Raw genomic sequence first — 27,862 nt, 5'->3', positions numbered from 1 at the left:
TGTCATTCCAGCACACACACTCAGTCGTAGCGGGGACACACACATGGTGTCCAACAGTTTTTGTAAGCCAGATGCAAGCCTGTCCTGTGCTGGTACAAACACTATCTCTGTCATAATTTCCTTTGCTCTGATAAGATTCTCAAACTCTGTAACATATTTCATCTATTAAACATAAACACTAGACATGTGAAATGCCATAATGCAGTTCCAATTGGCCTATGTATTGGAAAATCTCAAGACTGTTCAAGTTTTACCACAGATTCCACCTCAAATAAAAGTCCATCTACATTTGAATAATTACAATTCATTAGCATAGACACACAATCCAAAGGAATTACTTACATATTATATACACACACACACACACACACACCTCAATGTGTCCACTGTCCCCACAAGCATCAACTGTTGAATTCCATCAGTTGCACTACCACAAATATGCGTGCAAGAGTTGTGCTATGAAGTGTTCTATTGTCACTCCATCTGCAGGCTGGCTCCTGGGCCTCTCAGATAAGACAATCTGGCCATCAGGCAGGGCTGATGGGACATGTGGGGATGGGGGAGGTGTGTGTGGGCGGGGGTTCAAAGAAGGGACATGCATTATAACAGAATCGGCTACTGGAGCCTTGGCACCTGATCCGAAGCACAAGAAAGGACCTGTCCATTATGCAACCTGCGATAACATACAGTAGTACACCATACAGGTACTTGACACATAGCCTGCAAACCTGTGTGTGTGGAGGTGTGTGTGTTACGGAACATTATAGTACTACCGTGCATGCATGCTTAGAACTGAGGCTAGGAGAGAAATTCTGAAGTGGCGGACTCCATCGAAGACTATAGATGTGAGACCTCACCTACTAACTCCTCTTCCACAGGTGATTTGAGAATAAGTGACTCCGTTTGTGTGCAAGTCAAGTATGTGTTTAGGAAGGCATTTTTGTGATTTCATTCCTAACCACAATACAGTTCTTCTCTCTTTCACACACACACACCTATTTCCTCATGTGCTGTCCGTCAGCACCCATGGCATGCAGTGTGTTGCTAGAGCAGAGAGTGGTGCAGAGTAGCTGCAGGGGAAACAGAGCGAGAAATAGATAAGTAAACAGTCCTATACCTGAGCCCTATCTCTGATCTCTGCCTATGTGACTGCCCATCACATGGGGAGCACACGTGCCCCAAAACCAACTAGACTGAGAGTCTATGGGGTTATCCAGTATATTGTTGTCACCAAGGTGGGACAATGAGTGACATGTGGGGACAGTGACCGGTGTGCGACAGGTCAGAAATAACAGAGATGAGGAGATAGCATCTCAACTAACCTACCATAGCTTAGGTTCACTATAGTGAGTGAATCAGTGTTATCACTATAAGCTACCCTGATAAGAATGTCTAAGTAAGAGTGTTGTGGAAAATAACCACCATATTTTATTACAAATAAGGTCTTACAGAGTTTTCGTTGCATCAAGAAATGACTTTATTAAAGTTTTCAACAAAGCCGATACCCGTCTGCAGAGGGGCACCCATTCTTAAGGTCCCCCTCCATCTTATATAGTCCTCTTCAGTTTTCCCGCTCTTTTATTACTCCGCCCACTTCCTTTGTCCCTGAGGACGGCTGAACTATTACTCCAACCAATCACCCGCTCCCCTGTCTTGCACACACACTCATGTTTAGCTTAAACATGACAGGCCCTAAATCACACAAACCTCACCCCCTCAAGCTGTAATCAATCAAGAAGATATTATTATACCAAGGAGCCAAAGGTCTAGCCCAAACTCTATTCAACCCTGGTGCCGCTCCCTTCACTGTGTTTGAAGAGAGAGACAAATACAAACGGCCCAATTCAGTTAGCCACAAAGAATGTTAACTATATGTTCATGATTAACTCAATTTCATCTGATAATCCATTAAAATACACATCAAGAGATGCCTTGTTGTGCGCTACACATGGAACAGTAGGCCTTGGCATATCTACAAAGCACATATAGAAGCTTGGCTTTTCTTTTTCATGGAGGTTGCAGGTGTGATTAGCACAATTAGCATGCAATACCTTTGGAGAAACAATGTAATGGCACGGGTAACTCATTGTGGGAGAAGGCTCATGACAATGATGAACATATCAGCTTTTACAAGCGAGCACAGAGATAAGTCTCACTAGAACTGGTTCAGCAGAGTTTTGAATGAGCCAATCCATAACAACATGTGTGAATGGGAGGAGCATCTGGTTGTCCTCTAGGTAATCTGTATACCAGAACATCACATGACACATCTTAGACAACCATCAGTAGACCATGAAAATATGGTCCAGAAACTGAAATGAAAAACAAAACCATTCACTCAGGTATGTGTGTAGACCCTTTATCAGTTATCCCTGTACAATGGCAGTTTGTGAAGGCATAATGCAGTCAAACGCCCAACTGAAAGTGCAGAGAGGCAGACAGTAAAACCAAGAGTACCATTTTTCATATGTAGAGCATTTTTGTCAGGTCAGCATGCCTTTTAGGTTCACCTGACTAACATTCATATGAAAGACTCACAAAGGAAAGCAAAGCAAAATGTATCTTGTGATCTACTGTAAAGGTTCCTATAAGAAAAAATACATTACAAGTGAAATTTGAAAAGGGGAATTCGATACAGACATTTTTGTGGTATTTCTTCGATTACGCAACACAATGTAAAGACTTACTCCAACAACAACAATGTCACGCCCTGACATAGAGATCTCTAGTTGGTTTGGTCAGGGTGTGAATATATATGGGTATTTCTAGAATGTGTATATCTATGTTGGCCGGGTGTGGTTCCCAATCAGAGGCAGCTGTCGATCGTTGTCTCTGATTGGGGATCATACTTAGGCAGCCATTTTGCCTACCTATGTTGTGGGATCTTGTTTCTGTTTGACTTGTTGGATGTTTTAGCCTTTTGAACTTCACGTTCTGTTGGATTTTGTTATTTTGACGGTGTTTATATAATAAACGACTATGTATGCATATCACGCTGCACCTTGGTCCAATCCTTTACACGACGGACGTGACAAACAACCAACCCACTGGGCACAGACGTCAATTCAACATCTATTCTATGTTGGTTCAATGTAATTTCATTTCAAGGACGTGGAAACAATGTTAATTCAACCAGTGTGGGCCCAGTTGGAAGTGAACCAACAGTTCAATTATGCTTCAATATGCTTTGATTACTTAACCATTCATCTATTACACTATTAGTGTCAGTGCCAAGTCATATTTATATCATAGCCTAAGGAACATATTGCACTTTAGATAACACAATGTGCAAACCTCAACCTCAAAGAAAACTGTTTGCACTGTTTAGGGTTAAATCTGCTGGGGACTAGTGAGCTATTAAATATATAATATGCGACATGTTCGTTGTTGTCACGGGGAAAGGTCCGATGGATAGCTTCAATTGTGAAAAATGTATTGAACTTGATGCAGCTAAAGAAAGGATTATTACTCTTCATGAAGAAATAAAACATTTGACCAAGTGCCTTGAACTGAATAAGGATTCTATGAGACTATCGGCATCTTTAAATGCTTCCTATCAAAACATCCAAGAGGATCATAATGGGACCTTCCTGGACTATGATCAATTTCCGCCACTGCACCCCTCTACTAGCTTGAACCACAAAATGGCTGCTCACTGTTCGGCTCCAGGTGAGCGTAAATGGATGAGTGTCGGAACCAGAAAGAAGGAGAAGAATCATTCTCGGCGCGCCTGCCTTCTTCCCCCGCATCCGGACTTAAGACATTGAAATTGCTTTGAGCCCCTGTACCAGCTGTCTTCTGCCGGGGGATTGGGTGTTTCCTCCATGGCTGTGGATGCCCCTCCAGCTACCTCTCCCTGTCCTAGTCAATCAACTGCCTGGGTACAGCCTGGACCACCGCGGCCCCCCTCTGCTGGGCCGTGCTCTCTGGATCAGAGCTCTGTCGCTTTGGTGGTTGTGGCCTGCACGCCACCAGCGTCTCAGCAGCCCTCTTCTCAGGTGAGTTCTGTGGCTCTGGCCTCGCAATCTGCTTTGAGACACGGCAGAGGCCGGATCATTCCGGCGATTGTGATAGGGAGTTCGATGGTGAGGCATATATCTGTACCTGGGGCAAAGACTTTGTGTTTTCCTGGGGCAAAAGTTCAGGATATCACCAGGTTGCTTCCCGAGGCTATGAGTCAGTCACAGGGAGCTGATACTGTCATGGTTCATGTGGGGTCAAATGACATTATGAAGGGCAGCTCAGAACAGCTGAAGATGGATTTTAAAGAACTGATTGGGTCTCTACTTGACACCAACAAACGCCCCATAATATCTGGCCCTCTGCCCTCCATAAATCGTGGCATTGAACGGTTCAGCAGACTTTTAGCCCTCCATAACTGGCTACGAGACTATTGCAGCTCTGTGGGTGTAACATTTATTGACAATTTTGATACCTTCTGGAAACAAAGCTTGTATTATAAGGGGGATGGGATCCACCCAAATCATTGTGGTTCCTGGATCCTTTCACAACATTATAAGGCTGCTTTGAGACAATGACTTATCAATGACCCAAGTCCAGCTCATTTAATCCCTATCATTGTGTCGATGAGTTGTCATAATGCTTCAGCAAATGTACACTATCCTAGGGGCATTGGAAGACACAATGTAAAAACCTAATTGATGTCCCTCTTACTGCCTGGAATGCCTCTGCTGATCCTACAGCTATTGTATGCAGTAATCATATGCCTATGAACAAGAGTAATACTGTTAGCAATGAGGTGGTGTGCCCTAGTAGGAAGTCCACTGTGTGCAGCTCACCCTGCACTAATAAAAATAACCAGAGTATGTCTACCTCTACTAAGCTTCCCAGTAAAGCAAGAAAAATAATCAAGCATCCCAGAAAAGTGTTAAAAATAGCCCATGTTAACATATGTAGCTTAAGAAACAAGGTTCATGAAATCAATAATTTGCTAGTAACAGATGACATTCATATTCTGACAATCTCTGAAACTATAGGTATTTTTCCATTACATACAGTATATTATAAAATCATTTAACAACAAGCAGAATCATTATGGGTTTAAAAGAGGATTAGTGACTACACCTGTCTATGATGTATGAAACATATTTTGAAACATATGAAACATATTTTGTAATCCAGGTGCATGACTGGACAACCACATTGTGACTGCAGTAATCAATGTACTATATAATTATCATCAGGTGTGTATGTATATTATTTTTAAAGGTACTGTCTTTATCACGCCACCAATAGAGTCAGGCAAGAGGACGGGAAACCAAGCAGACAGGGGCATAGACAGGAAAGAGGCTAGACAAAGAAACCATAGTGGCTCAAGGTCAAGGGAGGGTGGCTGTTTGGATAAAGAGTGGGTTCCGATATGATATGAAAAGATGAAGCTGTATAAAAAGAGAGCTCCAAGTCTGGGACTGGCAGTTGCTCTGCAGACCAGCTTTGCTTTATTGCTTGTGTAATAAAGTCTATCTTGATTCTACAAAACTCTGAAAGTGCTTTATTTTTTAAATTAGGATAAGGACGATTTTCCACAACAAAACTCACTTTGATGATACAGTGGTAGCAATACAAGTTTGTAACATTTACAGAAAAGACAGAAATGCCAACGGGGGCGGTGTTGCGGTCTATATGCAAAACCACATTCCTGTAAAGCTTAGAGAGGATCTCATGTTAAATACTGTTGAAGTAATATGGCTACAGGTTCACCTGCCTCACCTAAAGCCCATTCTGGTGGGAAGCTGCTTTAGACCACCAAGTGCTAACAGTCAGCATCTGGATAACATGTGTGAAATGCTTGATAATATATGTGATATCAATAGAGAGGTATACTTTCTGGGTGATTTAAATATTGACTGGCTTTTATCAGGCTGCCCACTCAAGAGAAAACTTCAAACTGTAACTAGTGCCTGCAACCTGGTTCAGGTTATCAATCAACCTACCAGGGTAGTTACAAACAGTACAGGAATGAAATCATCAACATGTGTTGATCATATCTTTACTAATGCTGCAGAAATTTGTTTGAAAGCAGTATCCAAATCCATCGGATGTGGTGGTCACAATATATATATATACATATATATTTTGTCATTTAGCAGACACTCTTATCCAGAGCGACTTACAGTTAGTGAGTGCATACATTTTTCATACTGCCCCCCCGTGGGAATCGAACCCACAACCCTGGTGTTGCAAGCGCCATGCTCTACCAAATGAGCTACAGGCCAACTGAGCTACAGCTACAGATAGTAGCCATATCTAGGAAAACCAAAGTGCCAAAGGCTGGGCCTAATATTGTGTATAAGAGGTCATACAATAAGTTTTGTAGTGATTCCTGTGTTGTTGATGTGATTAATATTTGTTGGTCCGTGGTGTGTAATGACGAGCAACCAGACGCTGCACTTGACACATTTATGAAATTGCTTATCCCAGTTACTAACAAGCATTAAGAAAATGACTGTAAAAATGGTTAAATCCCTGTGGATTGATGAGGAATTAAAAAATGGTATGGTTTAGAGGGATGAGGCAAAAGAGATGGCAAATAGGTCTGGCTTTACATTTTACATTTTTACATAGTCATTTAGCAGACGCTCTTATCCAGAGCGACTTACAAATTGGTGCATTCAACTTATGATAGCCAGTGGGACAACCACTTTTAAAATCATTTTTTGGGGGGGGTGGGGGAAAAAATGATTACTTTATACTATTCTAGGTATTCCTTAAAGAGGTAGGGTTTCAAGTGTCTCCGGAAGGTGGTCAGTGACTCCGCTGTCCTGGCGTCGTGGGGGAGCTTGTTCCACCATTGGGGTGCCAGAGCAGCGAATAGTTTTGACTGGGCTGAGCGGGAACTGTGCTTCCGTAGAGGTAAGGGAGCTAGCAGGCCAGAGGTGGATGAACGTAGTGCCCTTGTTTGGGTGTAGGGTCTGATCATAGCCTGAAGGTAAGGAGGTGCCGTTCCCCTCACAGCTCCATAGGCAAGCACCATGTTCTTGTAGTAGATGCGAGCCTCAACTGGAAGCCAGTGGAGTGTGCGGAGGAGCGGAGAGACATGAGAGAACTTGGGAAGGTTGAACACCAGACAGGCTGCAGCGTTCTGGATAAGTTGTAGGGGTTTAATGGCACAGGCAGGGAGCCCAGCCAACAGCGAGTTGCAGTAATCCAGACGGGAGATGACGAGTGCCTGGATTAAGACCTGTACCGCTTTCTGTGTAAGGTAGGGTCGTACTCTGCGAATGTTGTAGAGCATGAACCTGCAGGATCGGGTCACCGCTTTGACGTTAGCGGATAACGACAGGGTGTTGTCCAGGGTCACGCCAAGGTTCTTTGCACTCTGGGAGGAGGACACAATGGAGATCATGGAGCGGGCAGTCCTTCCCTCGTCTTGCCGAGGTTCAGCTTGAGGTGGTGATCTGACATCCACACTGATATGTCTGTCAGACATGCAGAGATGCGATTCGCCACCTGGTTATCAGAAGGAGGAAAGGAGAAAATTAATTGTGTGTCGTCTGCGTAGCAATGACAGGAGAGACCATGTAAGGATATGACAGAGCCAAGTGACTTGGTGTATAGAGAGAATAGGAGAGGGCCTAGAACTGAGCCCAGGGGGAAACCAGTGGTGAGAGCACGTGGTGCGGAGACAGATTCTCGCCACGCCACCTGGTAGGAGCGACCTGTCAGGTAGGACGTAATCCAAGAGTGAGCAGCGCCGGAAATGCCCTACTCGGAGAGGGTGGTTCACAGCATCAAAGGCAGCGGATAGGTCTAGAAGGATAAGAGCAGAAGAGAGAGAGTTAGCTTTAGCAGTGCAAAGAGCCTCCGTGACACAGATAAGAGCAGTCTCAGTTGAATGACCAGTCTTAAAACCTGACTGGTTTGGATCAAGAAGGTCATTCTGAGAAAGATAGCAGGAGAGTTGGCTAGAGACGGCACGCTCAAGATTTGGAGAGAAAGGAAAGAAGGGATACTGGTCTGTAGTTGTTGACATCGGAGGGATCAAGTGTAGTTTTTTTTGAGGAGGGGTGCAACTCTCGCTCTCTTGAAGACGGAAGGGACATGGCCAGCGGTCAAGAATGAGTTGATGAGCGAGGTGAGGTAAGGGAGAAGGTCTCCGGAAATGGAGACCAATTGGCAAACGTACTGCAAATTGAGAAATCATGTGACTAAACTGAATAAAAAGAAGAAGAAACTACACTATGAAACAAAGATAAATGACATAAAGAATGATAGTATAAAGCTTTGGAGCACCTTAAATGACATTTTAGGCAAAAAGGCAAACTCCGCTCCATCATTCATTGAATCAGATGGCTCATTCATCACAAAACCCATTGATATTGCCAACTACTTTAATCATTTTTTTATTGGGAAGATTAGCAAACTTAGGCATGACATGCCAGCAACAAACGCTGGCACTACACATCCAAAGATATCTAACCAAATTCTGAAAGACAAGCATTGTAATTTTGAATTCCTTAATGTAAGTGTGGAAGAAGTGAAACAATTATTATTGTCAATCAACAATGACAAGCCACCGGGGTCTGACAACTTAGATGGAAATTACTGAGGATAATAGCGGACAATATTGCCACTCCTATCTGCAATATCTTAAATTTAAGCCTACTAGAAAGTGTGTGCCCTCAGGCCTGGAGGGAAGCAAAAGTTATTCCCATACCTAAGAATAGTAAAGCCCCCTTAACTGGCTCAAATAGCCGACCAATCATCCTGTTACCAACCCTTAGTAAACTTTTGGAAAAAATGGTGTTTGACCAGATAAAACGCTATTTTACAGTAAACAAATTGACAACAGACTTTCAGCATGCTTATAGGGAAGGACATTGCACAGCACTTACACAAATGACTGATGATTGGCTGAGAGAAATTGATGATAAAAAGATTGTGGGGGCTGTTTTGTTAGACTTCAGTGCAGCGTTTGACATTATCGATCATAGTCTGTTGTTGGAAAAACATGTGTTATGGCTTTACTCCCGCTGCTATATTGTGGATAAAGAGTTACCTGTCTAACAGAACACAGATGGTGTTCATTAATGGAAGCCTCTCCAACAAAATCCAGGTAGAATGAGGAATTCCCCAGGGCAGCTGTCCAGGCCCCTTACTTTTTTCAATCTTTACTAACGACATGCCACTGGCTTTGAGTAAAGCCAGTGTGTCTATGTATGCGGATGACTCAACACTATACACGTCAGCTACCACAGCGACTGAAATGATAGCAACACTTAACAAAGAGCTGCAGTTAGTTTCAGAATGGGTGGCAAGGAATAAGTTAGTCCTAAAATTTTCAAAAATTAAAAGCATTGTATTTGGGACAAATCATTCACTAAACCCTAAACCTCAACTAAATCTTGTAATAAATAATGTGGAAATTGAGCAAGCTGAGGAGACTAAATTGCTTGGAGTAACCCTGGATTGTAAACTGTCATGGTCAAACATATTAATACAACAGTAGCTAGGATGGGGAGAAGTCTGTCTATAATAAAGCGCTGCTCTACCTTCTTAACAGCACTATCAACAAGGTAGGTCCTACAGGCCCTAGTTTTGTCGCACCTGGACTACTGTTCAGTCGTGTGGTCAGGTACCACAAAGAGGGATTGGCTCAGAACAGGGCAGCACGGCTGACCCTTGGATGTACACAGAGAGCTAAGATTAATAACATGCATGTCAATCTCTCCTGGCTCAAAGTGGAGGAGCGATTGATTCATCACTACTTGTATTTGTGAGAGGTATTGACATGTTGAATGCACCGAGCTGTCGGTTTGAACTACTGGCACACAGCTCGGACACCCATGCATACCCCACAAGACATGCCACCAGAGGTCTCTTCACAGTCACCAAGTCAAGAACAGACTACGGGAGGTGCACAGTACTACATAGAGCCATGACTACATGGAACTCTATTCCACATCAAGCAACTCATGCCAGCAGTAAAATTAGATTTAAAAATCAGATAAAATACACCTTATGGAACAGTGGGGACTTCGAATCAACACAAACATAGACACATGCATACAAACACATGATAACATATGCACTATACACACATGTACACAGATTTTGTGTTATAGATATGTGGTAGTAGAGTAGAGGCCGGAGGGCACACACTTAATATGTTGTGAAATCTGTTATGAATGTATTGTAATGTTTTGGCAGCAGCTAATGGGGATCCATAATAAATACAAATACAAATACAAAGGTCAAATTCAAGTCCATTTCAATAGCTTCAGGTTGTATGTTTAAGTTATGCAAAAACATCTACCCGCATTTCACGATGTTCAAAATGTGTCAGTAATATGTTTAAAGCGACAAAAGGGCATCTTTAAGAATGTGAAAAACAAACTGTCCGGGATCTTAAGCACAACAAATTTGTAACATATTATACAAATTGGATCTGTAACATATCATACGAATGACAAAACATATATCTATATACAGTATATTTTCTATTAATTTTTTGGGGCAGGACCTAACATATCATACGATATGGATGATGTAGTACACAATTGAATGACGTAGTGCACAAAAAACGGGGACCTGTTTTGGCTCGTGAGCACCACTTTCAAAACTACTGGCTGAAATTATACAAAAGTTCTGGAGCATCACTTTAAAAATACTATCTGGTACTTTTGTATACTTTTTAGCCAGTAGTTCTAAAAGTAGCGCTCACTAGCCAACAGTGGCCTCCGAAAATTGCGAACTACGTCACATATGTGCAGATATGTGCCCTACGTCATTGCTCTCTCTCTTTCTCTGCTGTGTGTGCATTTTGCTAGCTGTCACTCAAATGGTGAGGGGCTGAAGCCAGTGGCGGTCAGTGCCGTTTAAGATGAGGGAGGACGATATTTTTTTTGATGAGCATGGCCTTATTTCTATTAACTGTCATTCATATTCCATTCACCCAGCTCAGTGTAGCATCGATAGGTTTAGGCTATTACATGATACTCACATTTTCTCAAACAAGAGTTTCTATTGGACAAATTTAGGTCTGTTTATCCCCGTTTCGTTCCCTTTGCTACCGTTTAAGAAACATTTTTCAACAGAATCGGCGGAATGAATACACCCCTGATCACACGCAAACACAGTTCACTTTCATAGCAGCTGGAGTTGGGAGTTATTTTCATGAAATAAACACACACAGTGATTTATTAGACATACAGTGATAATTTAAAAATAAAAATTTAAAGACTGCATGGGGACATTAACAAAATGGCATGGTAAAAAAGAGCATGGAAGCATATCTGCTCCACCTCATATAGGCCATCTGAAAACATTTGAAAAGGTCATCTACAGTACCAGTCAAAAGTTTGGACACACCTACTCATTCAAGCGTTTTTCTTTATTTTTACTATTTTCTACATTGTAGAATAACAGTGAAGACATCAACACAATGAAATAACACATATGGAATCATGTAGTAATCAAAAAAGTGTTAAACAAATCAAAATATATTTTATATTTGAGATTCTTCAAATAGCCACCCTTTGCCTTGATGACAGCTTTGCACACTCTTGGCATTCTCTCAACCAGCTTCACCTGGAATGCTTTTCCAACAGTCTTGAAGGAGTTCCCACATATGCTGAGCACTTGTTGGCTGCTTTTCCTTCACTCTGCGGTCCGACTCATCCCAAACCATCTCAATTGGGTTGAGGTCGGGGGATTGTGGAGGCCATTTTGAATTGAATAACATTGTTTGTGAACTTCAGAGCTGTAACGATTTGATACTTTGGCTTTGGTTAAAGCATGGTTTCCCAAACTCGGTCTTGGTTTTCGCTCTAGCATTACACAACTGATTCAAATAATCAACTAATCATCAAGCTTTGATCAGTTGAATCAGCTGCGTAGTTTTGGGCAAAAACAAAAACGTGCACCCCTTGGGGTCGCAAGGACTGAGTTTGCGAAACACTGGGTTAAAGGCAAGTACAAATGCATACTAGTAATAGTCCTCTCTCCTGCTCGAGAGTCTACACATTCTGGGTGATGCGAAACAACGTCATCATCTCACTGGCTTCTTCTCTGGCCAGCTCTCATTGGCTATTGCTGATCACCGTTCTCAAAACTTGTCATTGCACATCTCACACTACAAGAGCATTGCAGATTTTGTGTGCCGATAAATATCGGGACATCTGGGACTGCTCAAAGACAAGATCGGTGGACCTTAGATTGCGTCTCTGACCTGCTCACATTAAACGAGAGTCGGTGACGGCCGCACGCCCCGAGTAGGCAACGACATGAGAATTTTGTCTCCGACCTCAAAAACTTGTCTGGGACAGCTAAATCGGGGCCAAAATCGTGTAGTGTACACCCAGCTTTAGAGAAGAACACGTTAACCTCACCTCTGACACCAGGCCTGACCTATGACATCAACTGATGAGATTAAAGGAGTTTCTGGAGGTATTGATGTGCATCTCTAATTTAATTGAGTACAGGCTTAACTGAATGACAACAAAGACAGAATACAATATGGCATTTTATTGAATAGTTTGGGGTAGGCCTCGTCTCCGAGGAACGCTCCTCAGAGCCAGATGCTGATGACAGGTTGCCCTATGCTGGGCAGCTGTCATCGAACCCCCCCCCCCCCCCCCCCCCCCCCTATAAATACCGGCTATACTGATGAGGTAACGTAGACAGAATACAATATGGCATTTTATTGAATAGTTTGGGGTAGGCCTCGTCTCCGAGGAACGCTCCTCAGAGCCAGATGCTGATGACAGGTTGCCCTTTGCTGGGCAGCTGTCATCGAACCCCCCCCCCCCTATAAATACCGGCTATACTGATGAGGTAACGTGAACTTTCATAATAACATTACAAATATGCACTAGAGAGCAGCGTTTCACTGACTCACAGCACTGAGGAGTAGGTATTGATTGTGTGTCTCTTATACAAATATGCACCAGAGGGCAGCGTTTAATTGACTCACAGCAGAGAGGAGTATTTTTTTACATTCAGAAGTGATTTCAAAGAAAGGGGGGTTATGGAGCTGGTGAGACAGAGGAAAGCAACTGAGAAAGTGAGTTAGAGACAGATGATCAGGATGGCGAAAGCTCTTTCTTTTATTGATTGAGAACAACAAAAAGGAGATGGAGAGAGACGGAAATTGGAAAGAGCAAGCATAACTCCACCATGTCCAACTCTCCTACCTGCATATACCTACCTACAAATTTCGCCTGAACACCTATAATTCATTCCACGGAGGGCTGAGTGCCTGCGGGTTTTCGCTCCTCCCTTTTACCTGATTGATAAATTAAGATCACTGATTAGTTAGAAACACCCCTCAACTGGTTGTCTTAGTTGTACACTCTTAGAAAAAAGGGTTCCAAAAGGGTTCTTCGGCTGTCCCAATAGGAGAACCCTTTTGGGTTCCATATGGAAAGGGTTCTACATGGAACCAAAAATGGTTCTACCTAGAACCAAATAGGGTTTGTCAAAGGGTTCTCCTATGGGGACAGCCGAAGAACCCTTTTAGGTTCTAGAGAGCACCTTTTTTACACAAATTGTAAGGAAACAGTGGAGTGTATTCATGGATGCCAAGGGAAGCCAGACCTCCCCAAATATTTGACCAATAAAAACATATAAATTATAAAATCATTTATCTTTCGTCTCTCTCTGTGTTTTCATAATTTTCCGTCAATTCGCTTAGTGACTGAATTTCACCAGAGAAATCATCCAAGCGAGAGAAATGGTGCCCCTCTATTTCAGTGTGTGTAGCCCATATATCTGATGCTGTCTGGACAAAAATAGTATGACATGTTGCGGCCATGGCATTTGATTGATTGATGCCAGCAATCATTTGGCCTCTCTTGATAAAACAATTATAAAATAATTAGCCAATTAGCGTTGAGCTGAGCTCAACTGTGGGTTGTCCTGGTGCAGCAAAACGTCCCCAAGGGAGGCCAGTTTGGATTTGGCCTCACCCTAATCAAATCTCACACTACATTTTCGTTTCTGGTCTGCTTGTGTTGATGTCCTGCAGTAGCTATCAACCCTTTCCTAAGCCATGGATGGAGATGGGGATTTGGACTTGTGGTTTTGACTTAATTCTCTGTACAGGCCAATGATTATGACACAATTCTGATCTAACCATGAATGAATATGCTGTGCCACTGGCCTGAGATGATTGAAGTTCAATATGTAGCCTAGATGTAGCCTAGCCCTTTTAGGCTCACGTTAACTAGCTAGCTAACTTAGCTGGTTCATTTTTGCCCATGCGAGGAAGTTAGGCTAGCAAGTATTTTAGCTAGGTAGCCTATGACAACAAAAACTAAAAGCGTACTAACTGTATGACAGAGCCATAGACCATTTTGCCAGCATAAAAGAGAGGAGGAGGGCATTGGAGTTCAACTAGTCTACAATTAGGGTGAGTCAAAAAAAACGTTTTGCTTGCTCGAACACGCACTCACACACACACTCACACACACACACACACACACACACAACATTGATTGGACTAAATCATTTTTGGTATCTTTAAGTTTGTTTTCAGTGTATAAAACTAAGCATATACCGTGCATATTTCATTTATTTATTTTATATAACTTTGCAAAAATTTCTAAAAACCTGTTTGTGCTTTGTCATTATGGGGCATTGTGTGTAGATTTATGTTTTTTAAATTATTTTTTTATCCATTTTAGAATAAGGCTGTAACGTAACAAAATGTGGAAAAAGTAAAGGGGTCTGAATACTTTCCGAATGCACTGTATAGCCTTGTTGATTTGTTGATGTTTAAATGTTTATGTTGAAATGGTGCTGAAATAGTGGAGGCAGAGCTCCTGTTGTCTTTGTGCAGACTTGTGGTAACTCTGTGGTTCTAAATCATTAGTTGTTTAGTAAACTGTCAAACATTAACTTGCTTGACCATGCAGCAGGTGATATAACGGTTTGTTACATGCAATATTTGCTTTGTGGACTTCACCGGACAGATGTTGCTCTCCGGTTTTGTGATGAAACAAATGTATGTGTAGTTGAATTTATTCCGCCACTGTGTGACTCTTGTGTTTTTGTTGTCACGGCCTTGTTGTATATCACGGTGGCATATGTGGCGAGTGGCACAGTGGTATAATGCACTGCATCGCAGTGCTAGCTGTGCCACCAGAGATCCTGGTTCGAATCCAGTCTCTGTCGTAGCCGGCCGCGACCGGGAAACCCATGGGGCGGCGCACAATTGGCCCAGCGTCGTCCAGGGTAAGGGAGGGAATGGCCGGCAGGGATGTAGCTCAGTTGGTAGAGCATGGCATTTGCAACGCTAGGGTTGTGGGTTCGATTCCAGTATGAAAAAAATAAATAATAATGTATGCACTCACTAACTGTAAGTCGCTCTGGATAAGAGCGTCTGCTAAATGACTAAAATGAACAAATAGGTTATAGAGCCAACAATCCAATTATCACAACATAGTTTGTAATATGGATTTTTTACTGACTTGGCTTGGCTTCCTCAGTGATTTAACACACGCACCGCTACTGAACGGAAATAACAAAAAACAGCAAACACTCTTCGCTCCATGGAATGAGTTTGATGCTATCGTATCTGAAGATTATGCCTTTGTTAAATGTTTTTCGTGAAGAAATGGAATGTTGTTTGTGTTAGTATCAAGAGGGAATGTTTTGGGTGTGACGTCACATATGACAGACAGGAAGTGTGTTGTAGACACGGGGATTGGACAGTAGAGGGAGCCACTCACATCTTGGAAGGTTATATATAAGGGGGGAACAACGACGGAGGGGCAGAACGAGCAGCTATTCTGAGGCGTCGCTCTCCGGGTGTCATGTCACCTGTCATTTATGCTGTAACCTCGTGATTTTAATAAAAGCCTCTAACACGATGCAGCATAGACGGACTCTTTGTTGACAGCAATAATGGCCAGCATTCACCCGATACGACATAATGGCGCCCAACGTGGGGCTGGGTTTGCGTCTCTTCCTTGTTTCAGTCAACCGCCAGGCTAACTCGCTTTGAAGCATGGCCAAAAAGGGTGAGTTTTTTCTTACCGCTTCGGAGTTTGTTAGATTGGATACGACTTATGTACACTGGAGAGATGTACCATACGACCTTGCCTCGGGTGGCGTTATTGCGGTCGACTAGAGTCTGCTATAATTTATTCCATTGGAACCGGCAGATAATTGGAAGTTTTTAGAGCATTAAACTGTAGGATTTAAGTATTGAAGTGACGATTAAGGCAGATATGCGCATTCTTTAGAGCACTGTACCATTTAAGACCTCCAGGGGGGGCCATTTTAGATGTTGGGCCGGCAAATCCGTTTACACGATAGAATGGGTGGACGGTGGGTGTCTTTTTTTTAAAGAGAGCTCGGATTAATGAGGTTTATCTGATTGTGATTATGATTTGACTTTCGTCCGACGGGATGTCTGATTGGGTTTGATTTCTCGGTGTAATGCTCATTAGTCCCGGTAGCAAAAACGGTAGGATAAATATGTTTAAAATTGATAGGGCAGTGCAGGGTATGTCTCTGTGTAGTAGGCCGCAGTTAGCTAAAGGCTAAGGCTAATGTTAATGCTAAATGGGAGTGTGTTTCATGCTACATGGTACAGGGCGGCTAATGCTAAATGCTAATTGTGTGGTGTGCTACATGCTAATGTATCCTTAGAGACTCCATTGCGATGGATTAAAGTCTCTTAAACTTGTCTCTGTGTGTAAGTCAGGTTATATGTTTTGTGAGCGCTGTTAATTGTTGTTTGACTATAAGGGGGAAACGGGAGTTACAGCTGGACTGTTAATCGTCTGTTTGGGGAGAGAGTCCACGGTGAAAAAGCATGGGGTTAAATGGAGGTGCGCATGCGCTTGATTTTACGGGGCTAAAACTACGACATGCGGTCGCGCTGAGCCTACAAAACAAAATGGTGGCTTAAGGTCATAGGTCTTTGGGGTTTCCCTGCAGGGGTGAGATAGCTACAGAGAAAGGGAAGGTGGTCACGAATCTTTTAAATCGTTAAAGTAACTGTTATTCGAACGTGAAACTAGTTGTTGAGATGTAGTAAATTTATAAATTAAATATATGTTGGCGAAGTATAATGAATTGAATTAAATGACGGATTAAAATTAAATAAAAATGTTTTTGAGCGATCTATTTAGTTCTGGGTTAGTCTTAGAGGGAATAATAGAACGAAGGAATATTGAATATGGTTGAAATAACTCAGTGATTGCATTAACTACTAAAATGTGATTCTGTGTCTCTGTTTTTATGTCATATGAGTGGAGCAATACGATACGACAGGAGAGAGGAGGGGCTAACGTGTGACTGACGTGCGTCACGTGACAAGGTGTGACGAGGCAGAGTCAGACGAGAGGATCAGATATCAGGCTAGTTCACAAAAATCATCCCTTACAAAATATGTGATGTTATGACAATTTTACATAGGCTTGGCAAATGATTCATTAAAAATTGCATTTTGCAGGCTCTGTGTATCACTGGGGTTTGATTGGAATTGGGTTGGGAATCAGGTACTGACATTATTCGGCAATTAAGATACTTGGGTGCATATTAAACAATGGAATTTATAAAAATCAAAGGGTTGTAAGGTTAGAAGGCTTTGTTTATGGGTATTTTAGTTTGAAGTTGACTACTTGCATTTGATGGGTTGTGGTAAGATAGCCAACACTAATTGATAAGTTAGGATATAGAAATAAAAAATTGGTTTTAATTATTCAGGATTTTTAATTGATTTAAAAAAAAAAAATATGCTATATATATTATTATTATTATTATTATTATTATTATTATTTTTTTTGGAGTTGTTAGTTTTATATTAATAATTAGAGGGGGGGAAGCCATAGGCTATACAGTCTAAAATAAGCTAATTCATAATAAAGGAATATAAAAGAGTAGTTACAATGGGGAGAAAGGACAGCAAGGCTAGAGGAAGGTGATTACACCGATTGATATAGGGAAAAATAGTAATCCTTTAACTAAAGTAGTGTTAGAAAGTAGTGTTGGAAAAACTAATGGCAGAAGTTAGTACACCTTTCTCACATACGGATTCAGCAAAAAGTACAGCTTAGGGATGTTTATCCTCAGCTTTCAGTGATCATCCAGCAGGGTGATTGTTACATCAGAGATGAAGACGAATAATAGATAGAGGACAAGAAGAAACGACGATGAAGATGAATCCAGAACTCCAGAAGGAAGGAAATGAGATGTCTGGAAGAGAAGAGGAAGGTTAAGGAGGATGGAACTTAAAGAAGATGAGGATGATGAAGAGGTCATGGGTGGATATGACTCTGTGATCAGAAGGAAGTTGGCAAGAGGAAAAAGAAGAAGGATACACGAGATTTGATCTCTGATGGAAGTTGAAAATGAAGAAAGCGATGAAGATTTGGAGATTAAAGGTGCTTTATGTTCAAGAGGATTTTATCCTACAATGACTAGCAAAGAAGAAATAGAGATATAGACCGATGCTTATCATGCCTGGATAAAGCAAATAGTTTAGAAGTAACACAGCTGAAGATACAGAAGAGGAGAAACTGCTGAGAAAAGGATCCCAAGAATTGGAGAAGAAGAAAGAACAGGACGAAGAAGCTCTGAGAAAACTCAATCATACAACTGGTGGAGAAGATAAGGTTTGGTTATGAAGAATCAGAGTGAACCAAATCAACAATCACTGTTACAGCTTCAACTGAACAATATCAAATGCAATTGTATCAGCCACCAAGGGCGGCACCAGTTGATTCATAACCCCAGTCAATTTCTGGACAGACACAGAATGGGAGAGGAAGAGGACGAGAAGAAATAGGAGGAGGAAGATTTCAGCTACACTTTCAGCAACTTTCAGAAGACTGTTATAATTGTGGACAGATTGGGTACTTTACCTGTGATGAAAATGCGTCAGGAGGAAACAACAGAGGAAGATATAGGAGCAAGTGAAGATTACCTGTTAGTGCCTAGAAGATCCGGAAGGGGGGTATCAGCTGAGAGCATCGATGAGAGAAGAAGAGAAAATAGCTAACAATTGAAGTAAAAACAACCGACCATTAGAAGTGATAGTGAATAGGGGAAAACTTATCTGGGTTCAGCCTAAAGAGGTTAAACATCTCACTAATTGATAACTAATTAGGATAGGGATTTGAGGTAGTAAAACAGTTAATTACTCTTAAGGTACTAATATTAGAAGATACTGTTATTGCAGTGTTGGGAAGAGATGCATTGTTTAAATTGAATTGTACAATAAGATGTACACTAAACGACTGTCTATTAGACAATCTGTCTGAAAAGTTAAAAGGGGTGACTGTTTATTCTGGGTTACATTCTTACACTAAGAGGTTTCAGGCTAGGCTAAAAGGTGTTTAGTCGTTTGCCAAGTCTGTGTGTAATGAGTCAGAAGCAGGTGGGGAACTTTCCCAATCACATATTCTAAAAATTTGGTGGTAAAGGGATTTTGTGAATAAATCAGTGGAAAAAGTTTTAAATGGTATGAGAGAAAAGATTGGATTAAAATAAGTTAGGAGGACTAGGTTGAAGGAACTCTAAGACAGTAAGCTAAGTTTCAAAGTTAGTAGTGAGAGAGAGAGAGAGAACAGTAGTGAAGGACATTTTTAAGTTTAGTGGGAAGATATGGTAGGAGTTTAGATCTGTTAGGAGCCGATGCATTGATAAAAGAAGATTGAGGGTGATTGAGTATCTATAGTTACAGTTCCCAGCAGGGAGATCAAGGTAATTATAGGTGTATTTTTTATAATCAAACGTTTGAAAGTCAGGAATTAGAGATAGGACTGAGAGTGGGAAAAAGTGACACTAGTGGTGATAGATGGAAGTACAAGCAGAAACAACTTTTCTTTGGGGAAAACTAGGAGTAACTAAGGACATTAACACTTCAGTTTATTAGAACAACAGGGAGAAGCAATTTAACTCTTTCAACATTGATAGTTATTAAAGCCATAAATATATCGCATTTGGTTATAAGGGAACCAATACAGCACCAATTTTAGGGGAAAGAATACTTATTAGGGTTAGGATGGGGACGTTTCTCCCATATGGAGAGATAATTATGGAGAATAAGTATTGTTATCAGGACCAGGAGTAGAAGCTGTTGCCCCTAGTCAAAGGAGGGATAGTTTGTACAACGATATGAAGTGGAAGAGGTTAGGAGTGACTGTTCACTTATTTGGCGTAATGTTACAGAGAAAGGTCAGGAAGTGGAAGAGGTTAGGAGTGACTGTTCACTTATGTTGCGTAATGTTACAGAGAAAGGTCAGGGAGAATATATGTGTACTTATCTAGGGCAAGCATTAGAAGTTGTTCCGGTTAAGAATTATTGGTTAAAAGGCTATGTAATTCGTAAAGTGACGCTTATGATGGAAGATTTCAAATCTGTTGAAGTTTCACAGTCACCAAGGGAGTTCAGGAAGAATATGTTACAGTAGTCACTCCAACAGTAGATAATACACAGAGGATAATGGGAACTGTTGCACTAGAAGTAATTAGGGTTGATACAGCAATTAAGTCAACTACTTTAATGGTAACTTTGGAAGGGATTAGTGATACAATGGCAATAGCAAATGTAGGAAGTATGACACCGACAACAACTTTTCTGAAATTAAAGGGGGTAGCAAGAAGGACTCATGGGTTATGTTACGGATGGAGAGTGCTGTCAATGATAGTACGAATAGGGTTAAAATAGGAGTCAGATAGTAGTAGAGAGAATATAGATCCATCATGGAGGACAGGATGAGGTCTTTGATTTTAATGACAGACAAGGAGAGGTATCTGATCAGTACCGCTCGTTCTTCTGTTGTGGAAATTAGAGATAGATTAACTCATTCTGTAAGATCAGTGAGGAATCTTGAGGGTCCATGTCTGTTGAGAATTCCAGCACCAAACATGTTAGACGGTCGCGCGGCCTCTATCAGGTATGGGTCAGTCTTATGCTTTGTCATGACTGTGGTATCAGCAACAGTCATTGACAGATAAAATAATGTCGTTGTCAGAACAGTGGTTTAAGCCTAGGTTTAAGTGTTCTTGGTTAAATGAATTACCCTATGGGAATTGTTAAATGGGAAAGGAAAATCAGGTAACAACGGAACCCTGAAGTATTCAGGTGAAACATTGAGGGCTAAAAGTTGTTTTTGTTCTAATAAAACATATGGATAAGCATGACATTAAGGGTAGTAATGAGAAATATAAGGTTACTTTTTAATATACCAGGTAGTAAGAAGAGCAGGACTTTGATGGTTAAACGATTAGCTTTTGACTGACAATGTGACTATTGGGAATTTTAGAGATATTTGGTGGGTAAGACTTGGTTGCAAGATCAGTTAGGCCAGTAGGGGCAGTGATGGGTTACATTTTAATGGCAGCTTTGATAGCACTGTGAATTTGTTACTTACCTTTGAGAAAGTTATGATATTGAGATAGGTTGGAGAGTGATGCCTGGAGACAACACTCAGATGCCGGTGTTTACTGTTCCTGATCTGGAGGAAGATGGATGGACTACTGATGGATAAATATCATTTTTTTATGAGTTCATTATTTTTCAATTTTTTTCAATATTGGGGTGATGTTGGTATGATTTATGAATCAAAGGGGGGAATAGGTTTATGTGATTCATGCATCATTTATATATCAGTTTTATATTCTTAGTTGATATTCATGTTTAATTTGAAAGTGTTTGTTTTGCAAAAAGATACTGTTTGGTCGTTTCTTTTCTTTTCTTCCAGAAGCATTTGGGGGAACATGTGACTCAAACAAGGACAATATGAAGGGACAATATGAAACGACAATGACTGGAGGAGATGAAACAAGGAGGGTGTGGCCGATTCCATCAACAGTCCATTGGAAGAGGAGACTACAGGGAGATGAAGTGTAGTGGACTACATTCCAGTGTTTGCAATGGAATATAGACATGTGTAATACATAATTGTGTCATATTTTTAGGTATTAATTTTTGTAGAATGATGTTTGATGTTATTGAATACATGTGAGGATCTTAGATGTTTTTGTTTATTTCGTGAATGCTTAGGGACAGGGAATTTAGGCAGGGAGAGTTCCACTTTACGGTCCAATGGGTTGACCAGCCTTAGAGTGGATGTTTTTGGATAGGATTTTGTTTGCAGGGGCTTACATGTGTATTTAATTGCATCATACTTTCAAGTGCATTTACATGGGTTATGAGGTTATCTGGAGTACCGAAGGTGGTTGCCTGGGGCAGAGGGACCGTGAGAGAATTTTACTGTCTTGATTGATGGATGGAAGGTTGCCGGACAGTTTTTCGCTCTTACACTCCATAGAGATTTGTTCATATTTCATAGTAATGTATTCACACTTCATAAACAGTTATTTCATAGAAAGGTATTTACACTCTAGAGGAGAATGTTTTTGGTTTAATGTTAAAGATACTCAATAAGATAAATTGTTACTAGTCATAATCCTATTCTGTTTGTTTTCGAGACGTTTAGTTCGTCTCGAAGGGGGGAATATCGTATCTGAAGATTATGCCTTTGTTAAATGTTTTTCGTGAAGAAATGGAATGTTGTTTGTGTTAGTATCAAGAGGGAATGTTTTGGGTGTGACGTCACATATGACAGACAGGAAGTGTGTTGTAGACACGGGGATTGGACAGTAGAGGGAGCCACTCACATCTTGGAAGGTTATATATAAGGGGGGAACAACGACGGAGGGGCAGAACGAGCAGCTATTCTGAGGCGTCGCTCTCCGGGTGTCATGTCACCTGTCATTTATGCTGTAACCTCGTGATTTTAATAAAAGCCTCTAACACGATGCAGCATAGACGGACTCTTTGTTGACAGCAATAATGGCCACCATTCACCCGATACGACAATGCCCCTGATCTAACCTCTGCACAACTCAAATATATCAATAAGACCAACACATACAGTGTGATAGAAAATAAAGAGAGAGCTGGGGTCGAAGTACAGTGAGAGAGGGAGTGAGAGAAAGAGATAGAGTTGGATGGGAAGAGGGAGGGACAGAGAGGGGACAGTTGTCACTTAAGTGTGTCCTGATGAATACTAATTGCTGTGAACTAAAGAGCCAGAAAGAGTTCCATTGATGGCTGAGCACAATGGAGAAGGAACAGGGGAAGCAGAGGAATTATATTATTTCATTTTCCCCTTCTTCTTGTGTTTGTACGCCCGTCCGCCGCCTGTTGTCTTTGGGGGGAAAGGAGACCGTGGCTCTCACAATGCTGCCCTTGTGTCTGGGGCCACAGGGCCAGAGTAAGCCAGGGCACACACAGCTTCCAACCTCCCTGCAAGATGGCAAGGGCCTCAGCGTACAGGCAGGCTTGCCATCAATAGGGGTTTTGAGATGATAAATTGAGCTCACTGGCGTAGTGAAACCCCCTTAGACCCCATAAGGAGGGGGTCCCACGAGCTCTGGGTGCCCATTATCTCACACCTACAGTAGGTCTACATTTTATTATATTTTTAAATAAATAATTTTGACAGTAACCCTCCTTTTTAATGTCCACATGTAGCAAGGGAAGTGTTTGTGCTGTCCAATCTACATCAGGGCTGTTACATCGAAAATTCATTTTACAATCTGCAATATTTGAAATTCCCACTTTAACTGCCGAACAAGTAAATACAATATTGCCGCCAGCCATCATTCTAAATAGCAGCATTGTGACACCATAGGCCTATAGCTTTGTGAAAGATAAACATTAGGCTTAACATGAGAAAATTACGACCAAATAAAAATAAACATGAATCCATTAAATCAAAGCTATAGGCTACAACAAGCACTAGCGCCACATAATCTGATAGGCAGCCGTGTAGACGTCGCAATTTAAGAACCATGGACAGCAATCAGTAAGTAGTCTAGACTTTGTGAGTGGCTGACGCGTTTGATTTTTCTGGGGTCCAGAAAACTCTGACTTTTCTGGGGTCCAAAGAAACTGCGCTACGCCAGTGGTTGAGCTAGCAGTAGGCTACAACCTTGCTACTGAAAGTCACAGCATGGACTAGCAACATGGTTACTTCCATGGGGATATATTGCTGTTTTACCCATACACAATACCAGGCTCAAAACTAAGTATGTATAAATATCCCTTTCTCTAACTGTCTCTCTATTACATAAATACAGTAAACAGGCACATTCTAGGTTCAAACCCTTTGAAAATGGGTAACTCTTCCTCACTTCCTCTCACGTGTCCCTTATTGAGAAGTAGAGGATGGAGGCAGAGAGAGACACAATGGCAGCCTGTCACATCACATCCTCATTAACATCTGGAGCAGAAAGGGGGGGGGGAGCAAGAGAGAGAGTGAGAGAGAGAGAGAGAGAGATCTTGGGGGTCAGAGGGAGAGATCGCAGTGGCAGAAAGGGGCTCAGAGATAAAGAAAGAAGATATATTTGCTTCCGAACTATCCCACCAATGGGAAACGGTCATGTTTGACTGAACAACCCTCAAAGGTGATCAGTCACCACTGTTTTGAAGAGAAAAATAAATCTGCATCTCATTAACTGCTGCAGGTAAGAGCTTTTGGATTTTCTTTTGGTGTCTCTTGAACTGTTTTGGTCCTCCTAGAGGCAAATGTTCTATGTATAAAACTGTTCTTCGTAGTACAATCAAAAATGCCCTACCACATTATGTAAACATTCTAAATCAGATAATGTTGTTATTCTATTGCAGGGACAAGGAGGGTGACTTGTTTCATTATGAACTGTGCTGCTATTTTGATACTAACTGCAAGTTGTTTCAGTTGGACGTCTGCTATTTATATTCCAAAAAGACAAGGTATGTTTTATAATTTTCTGAGTATACAAGTTATTTCAGCTTATGACAGGAGAGTATGCAGAATTATATCCATCTATTTAATGTTAATGTATTGAATCTGGTCAATTTAGTTCATATGAAGGTCACTGACTATAGGCCAGTGACATTGCTTAATGATGACCATAAAATAATTCTAACTTAATGTAATGTATGAGACTTTCATTGTTGTATAATGGAGGACTATGGAGGAATAATCTTACAAGGAACCTATTTTAAATCCCTCAGCAACAAAGACACTGAAGTATCTGCTTGAGCCACCTGTTTATGCTGAAGTAACCAGCCCTCGGGGAGGAAATGCCACTTTGCCATGTATACTGCGATTCAAACCAAGCCATTACAAGGTGAAGTGGACAAAACTGGAACCTCTTCTTCGTGGAAGCGAGAACATTGTCATGATCACAAACGGTTATGCCCACAAACCCTATGGCCTGCTTGGGCCACGGGCCTCGCTTCGTAATGCTCATGCCATGGATGCCTCACTACGACTCAGCAACCTGGAACTAGAAGACGATGGTAGATATCGCTGTGAGCTGATCAACGGTATTGATGATGAGAGCGTCATCATTACATTGAGGATAGAAGGTAGATTATGGTGATTCTTGTAACCTTTATAAACATTTCAAATGTTGTAAAGAAACCATATTGCTTGCTATTCAGACTAAAATATATTTGGAGAATAAAAAGGCAAATCAGACAAGGTTTTTGATATGTTGTGTGACTTAACATCAACATAAGAAGAGACAACTTGTATTTACTTTTAGGGATGGTGTTTCCATATCAGAGCAAAAATGGCCGCTACAAATTCACCTACCAGGAAGCTAAGGAGGCCTGTGCTGAACAGGATGGCACATTGGCCACATTCAAGCAACTATACAGAGGTATTCAATATTCAATCAGCAAAACATTGACAGTTTACTCTGTACCTTTACTGATACCATAGAGGTTTATGTATGGCTAACTTTCACTAAGCAAACAGTAACACATTGTCATTGTGTAGCATGGACAGAGGGTCTCGATTGGTGCAACGCGGGATGGCTCATCGATGGGACAGTCCACTACCCCATCCTGCACCCACGACCAGAATGTGGGGGGGAGCTGCTGCCTGGCATTCGCAGCTATGGCCCCCGGGACAGGATCCGGGACCACTTTGATGCCTTCTGTTTCACCTCTAGAACCACAGGTCAGCTGAATGGGTTTTGGTGCTTTGTGAAGCTGTCAAATAGCAATGTCAGTATAGTATTCATGTGTCAAATTAGTTCCATCCTTTTTAATTCGGAATGCTGCTTATCGAAAATGAATAAAAGGAGTTCAATTGGATTTGGGCGATGTGGTACATTTAAAAATAGTCTGGAACCAACATATAATCAAACATTAATAAGGATGCAATTACATTATAGTATTGAAAAAAGTGTGTTCAGAACAGTGTTCAGAACAGTCTTATGTTATTCTGACTGTAAACCTTCCATAGCAACAGGGTGACTTTTGGCAATACATAGGAAGTGGGCTCGTTAAAGGTCCTGAGAGGATGGGGATGGACAATAAAGGCTGTTGTTCAGAACCACTTGTAAACAAGTCCATCTGTGGGAAACTAGTTGCCCTTTAGTGGCATTGGAACATCCACTGTAATCGGAAAATAAAAACCTCAGTGGAAATGTTAAATTATAAAGATAGTGGGTGGTTTTACCATATAGCACGGTTCCCCAAGAAGTTTAAATGTTTTATTGGAATACTTAGGAACAGATTTCCAAAATTGAAATCACTTGGAGTTGATTTGCTGGTGTTTTTACAGTATTTTATGTCCAACAATTTAAAAAAATGCTCAGAAAACTTGGGGGGCCAAATACAATTACGTGCAGGCCAAATTCGGACCACGGGTCGCCAGTTGGGAAACTGAACTTGTATTCCCCTTCCTCTCTTCCAGGCTTTGTGTTCTTCGTTGGAGGGCCACTCACATTTGGGGAGTCAGTGCAGGCGTGTAGGGGTGAGGGAGCAGAGTTAGCTCTGGTTGGCCAGCTCTATTCGGCCTGGCGTTTCCTGAGCTATGATCGCTGTGATGGAGGTTGGTTGAAGGACGGCAGTGTGCGCTTCCCTATCACCACCCCTAGAGAGCGCTGTGGCGGTATTCCCGGGGCTGGTGTGCGCACCATTGGGTACCCCAACAAGACCCTGCGTCTCTATGGTGCCTTCTGCTACAGGTAGCTTCCATGAGACCCATAGCGTGTGGAGCCTACTACCACTGACTTCATAGATCCAAGACGCAGAACCTTTGTGAAGAATACCAGTGACCCCTACAGGTTTTAGCATGCAGGGCTTGCAGATACAGGTAGTCAAAAGGCTGGGAACTGGTTCCTCAACATCGCCAAAAGATACAAGTAGCTCTGTGCTTTTCTGCAATACTACAATATGTTATTACAGGAGACCTCAAAGGCTTAATGCCTTTTTTCATGGGACACATCAACAAAAACCTGCCACTCTTATGAGCTTTACTGCTACAGGTAACAACTACATAGCTTCCTGCGTTTGTGTAACATTAGTTTTGTGATCTTTGTTATCCAAGAAGCACTATTCTAATGTAACAGGATAGTTATTACACAATGACAAGTTCATAGAATGCTGTTATCTTCTTAGATGATGTAAGGGAGTGTGTGATTAGCAGAATGGGAGAAAGTACACGCATTGAGCATAACTGTAATACAATAAAAGATCTTGAAAGTGTATTTGATCAATGGCATTAAAATATAATTGAAATGCAACCATATTCACCTGGATAATTACATTGTAATCAATTCATTTTAATAGATATTTATTTTCTACTCTCCAAAAACTCAGACTACATTACAGAATTAAGTTATATTTTTCTTCTTTTCACTTAATCCATCTCCTTTTTAATTAGTTTTACAATTACCTTTTTTTCTTTCATAACAAGTTCATTATGTAATTGTGCAGTCACAAATGGGATTAACAATTAGCATTATTTGATTACTGTTAAACACTACCAACCTACAATAGTACTTCCACTGGAACTAAGACAATGGCATCATTGATGCATGAAAACTGAAATACCATTGTGGACATTTTCACAAGTTCTTCCTAGTATCTTAGTGA

The 27,862-nt window shown here is 41.3% G+C and overlaps 1 protein-coding gene across 1 annotated transcript; it reads left to right on the top strand.

Annotated features, from left to right (window-relative positions):
* The first annotated feature begins 24,217 nt into the window (after nucleotides 1–24,217).
* Nucleotides 24,218–27,508, top strand: LOC311139914 (hyaluronan and proteoglycan link protein 2-like). Its single transcript, XM_084174911.1, has 6 exons — nucleotides 24,218–24,453; nucleotides 24,614–24,718; nucleotides 24,983–25,339; nucleotides 25,519–25,635; nucleotides 25,755–25,937; nucleotides 26,679–27,508. The coding sequence occupies exons 2-6, from the start codon at nucleotides 24,640–24,642 to the stop codon at nucleotides 26,954–26,956; spliced, it is 1,014 nt and encodes a 337-aa protein (XP_084031037.1). The 5' UTR covers nucleotides 24,218–24,453; nucleotides 24,614–24,639; the 3' UTR covers nucleotides 26,957–27,508.
* The last annotated feature ends 354 nt before the right edge of the window (nucleotides 27,509–27,862 follow it).

The sequence above is a fragment of the Coregonus lavaretus genome (assembly GCF_964263955.1).
Source record: "Coregonus lavaretus genome assembly, chromosome: 13".
Taxonomy (NCBI): Eukaryota; Metazoa; Chordata; class Actinopteri; order Salmoniformes; family Salmonidae; genus Coregonus; species Coregonus lavaretus.
Note: the sequence above shows the minus strand (reverse complement) of the source record. Positions and strands in the feature narration are given on the sequence as shown.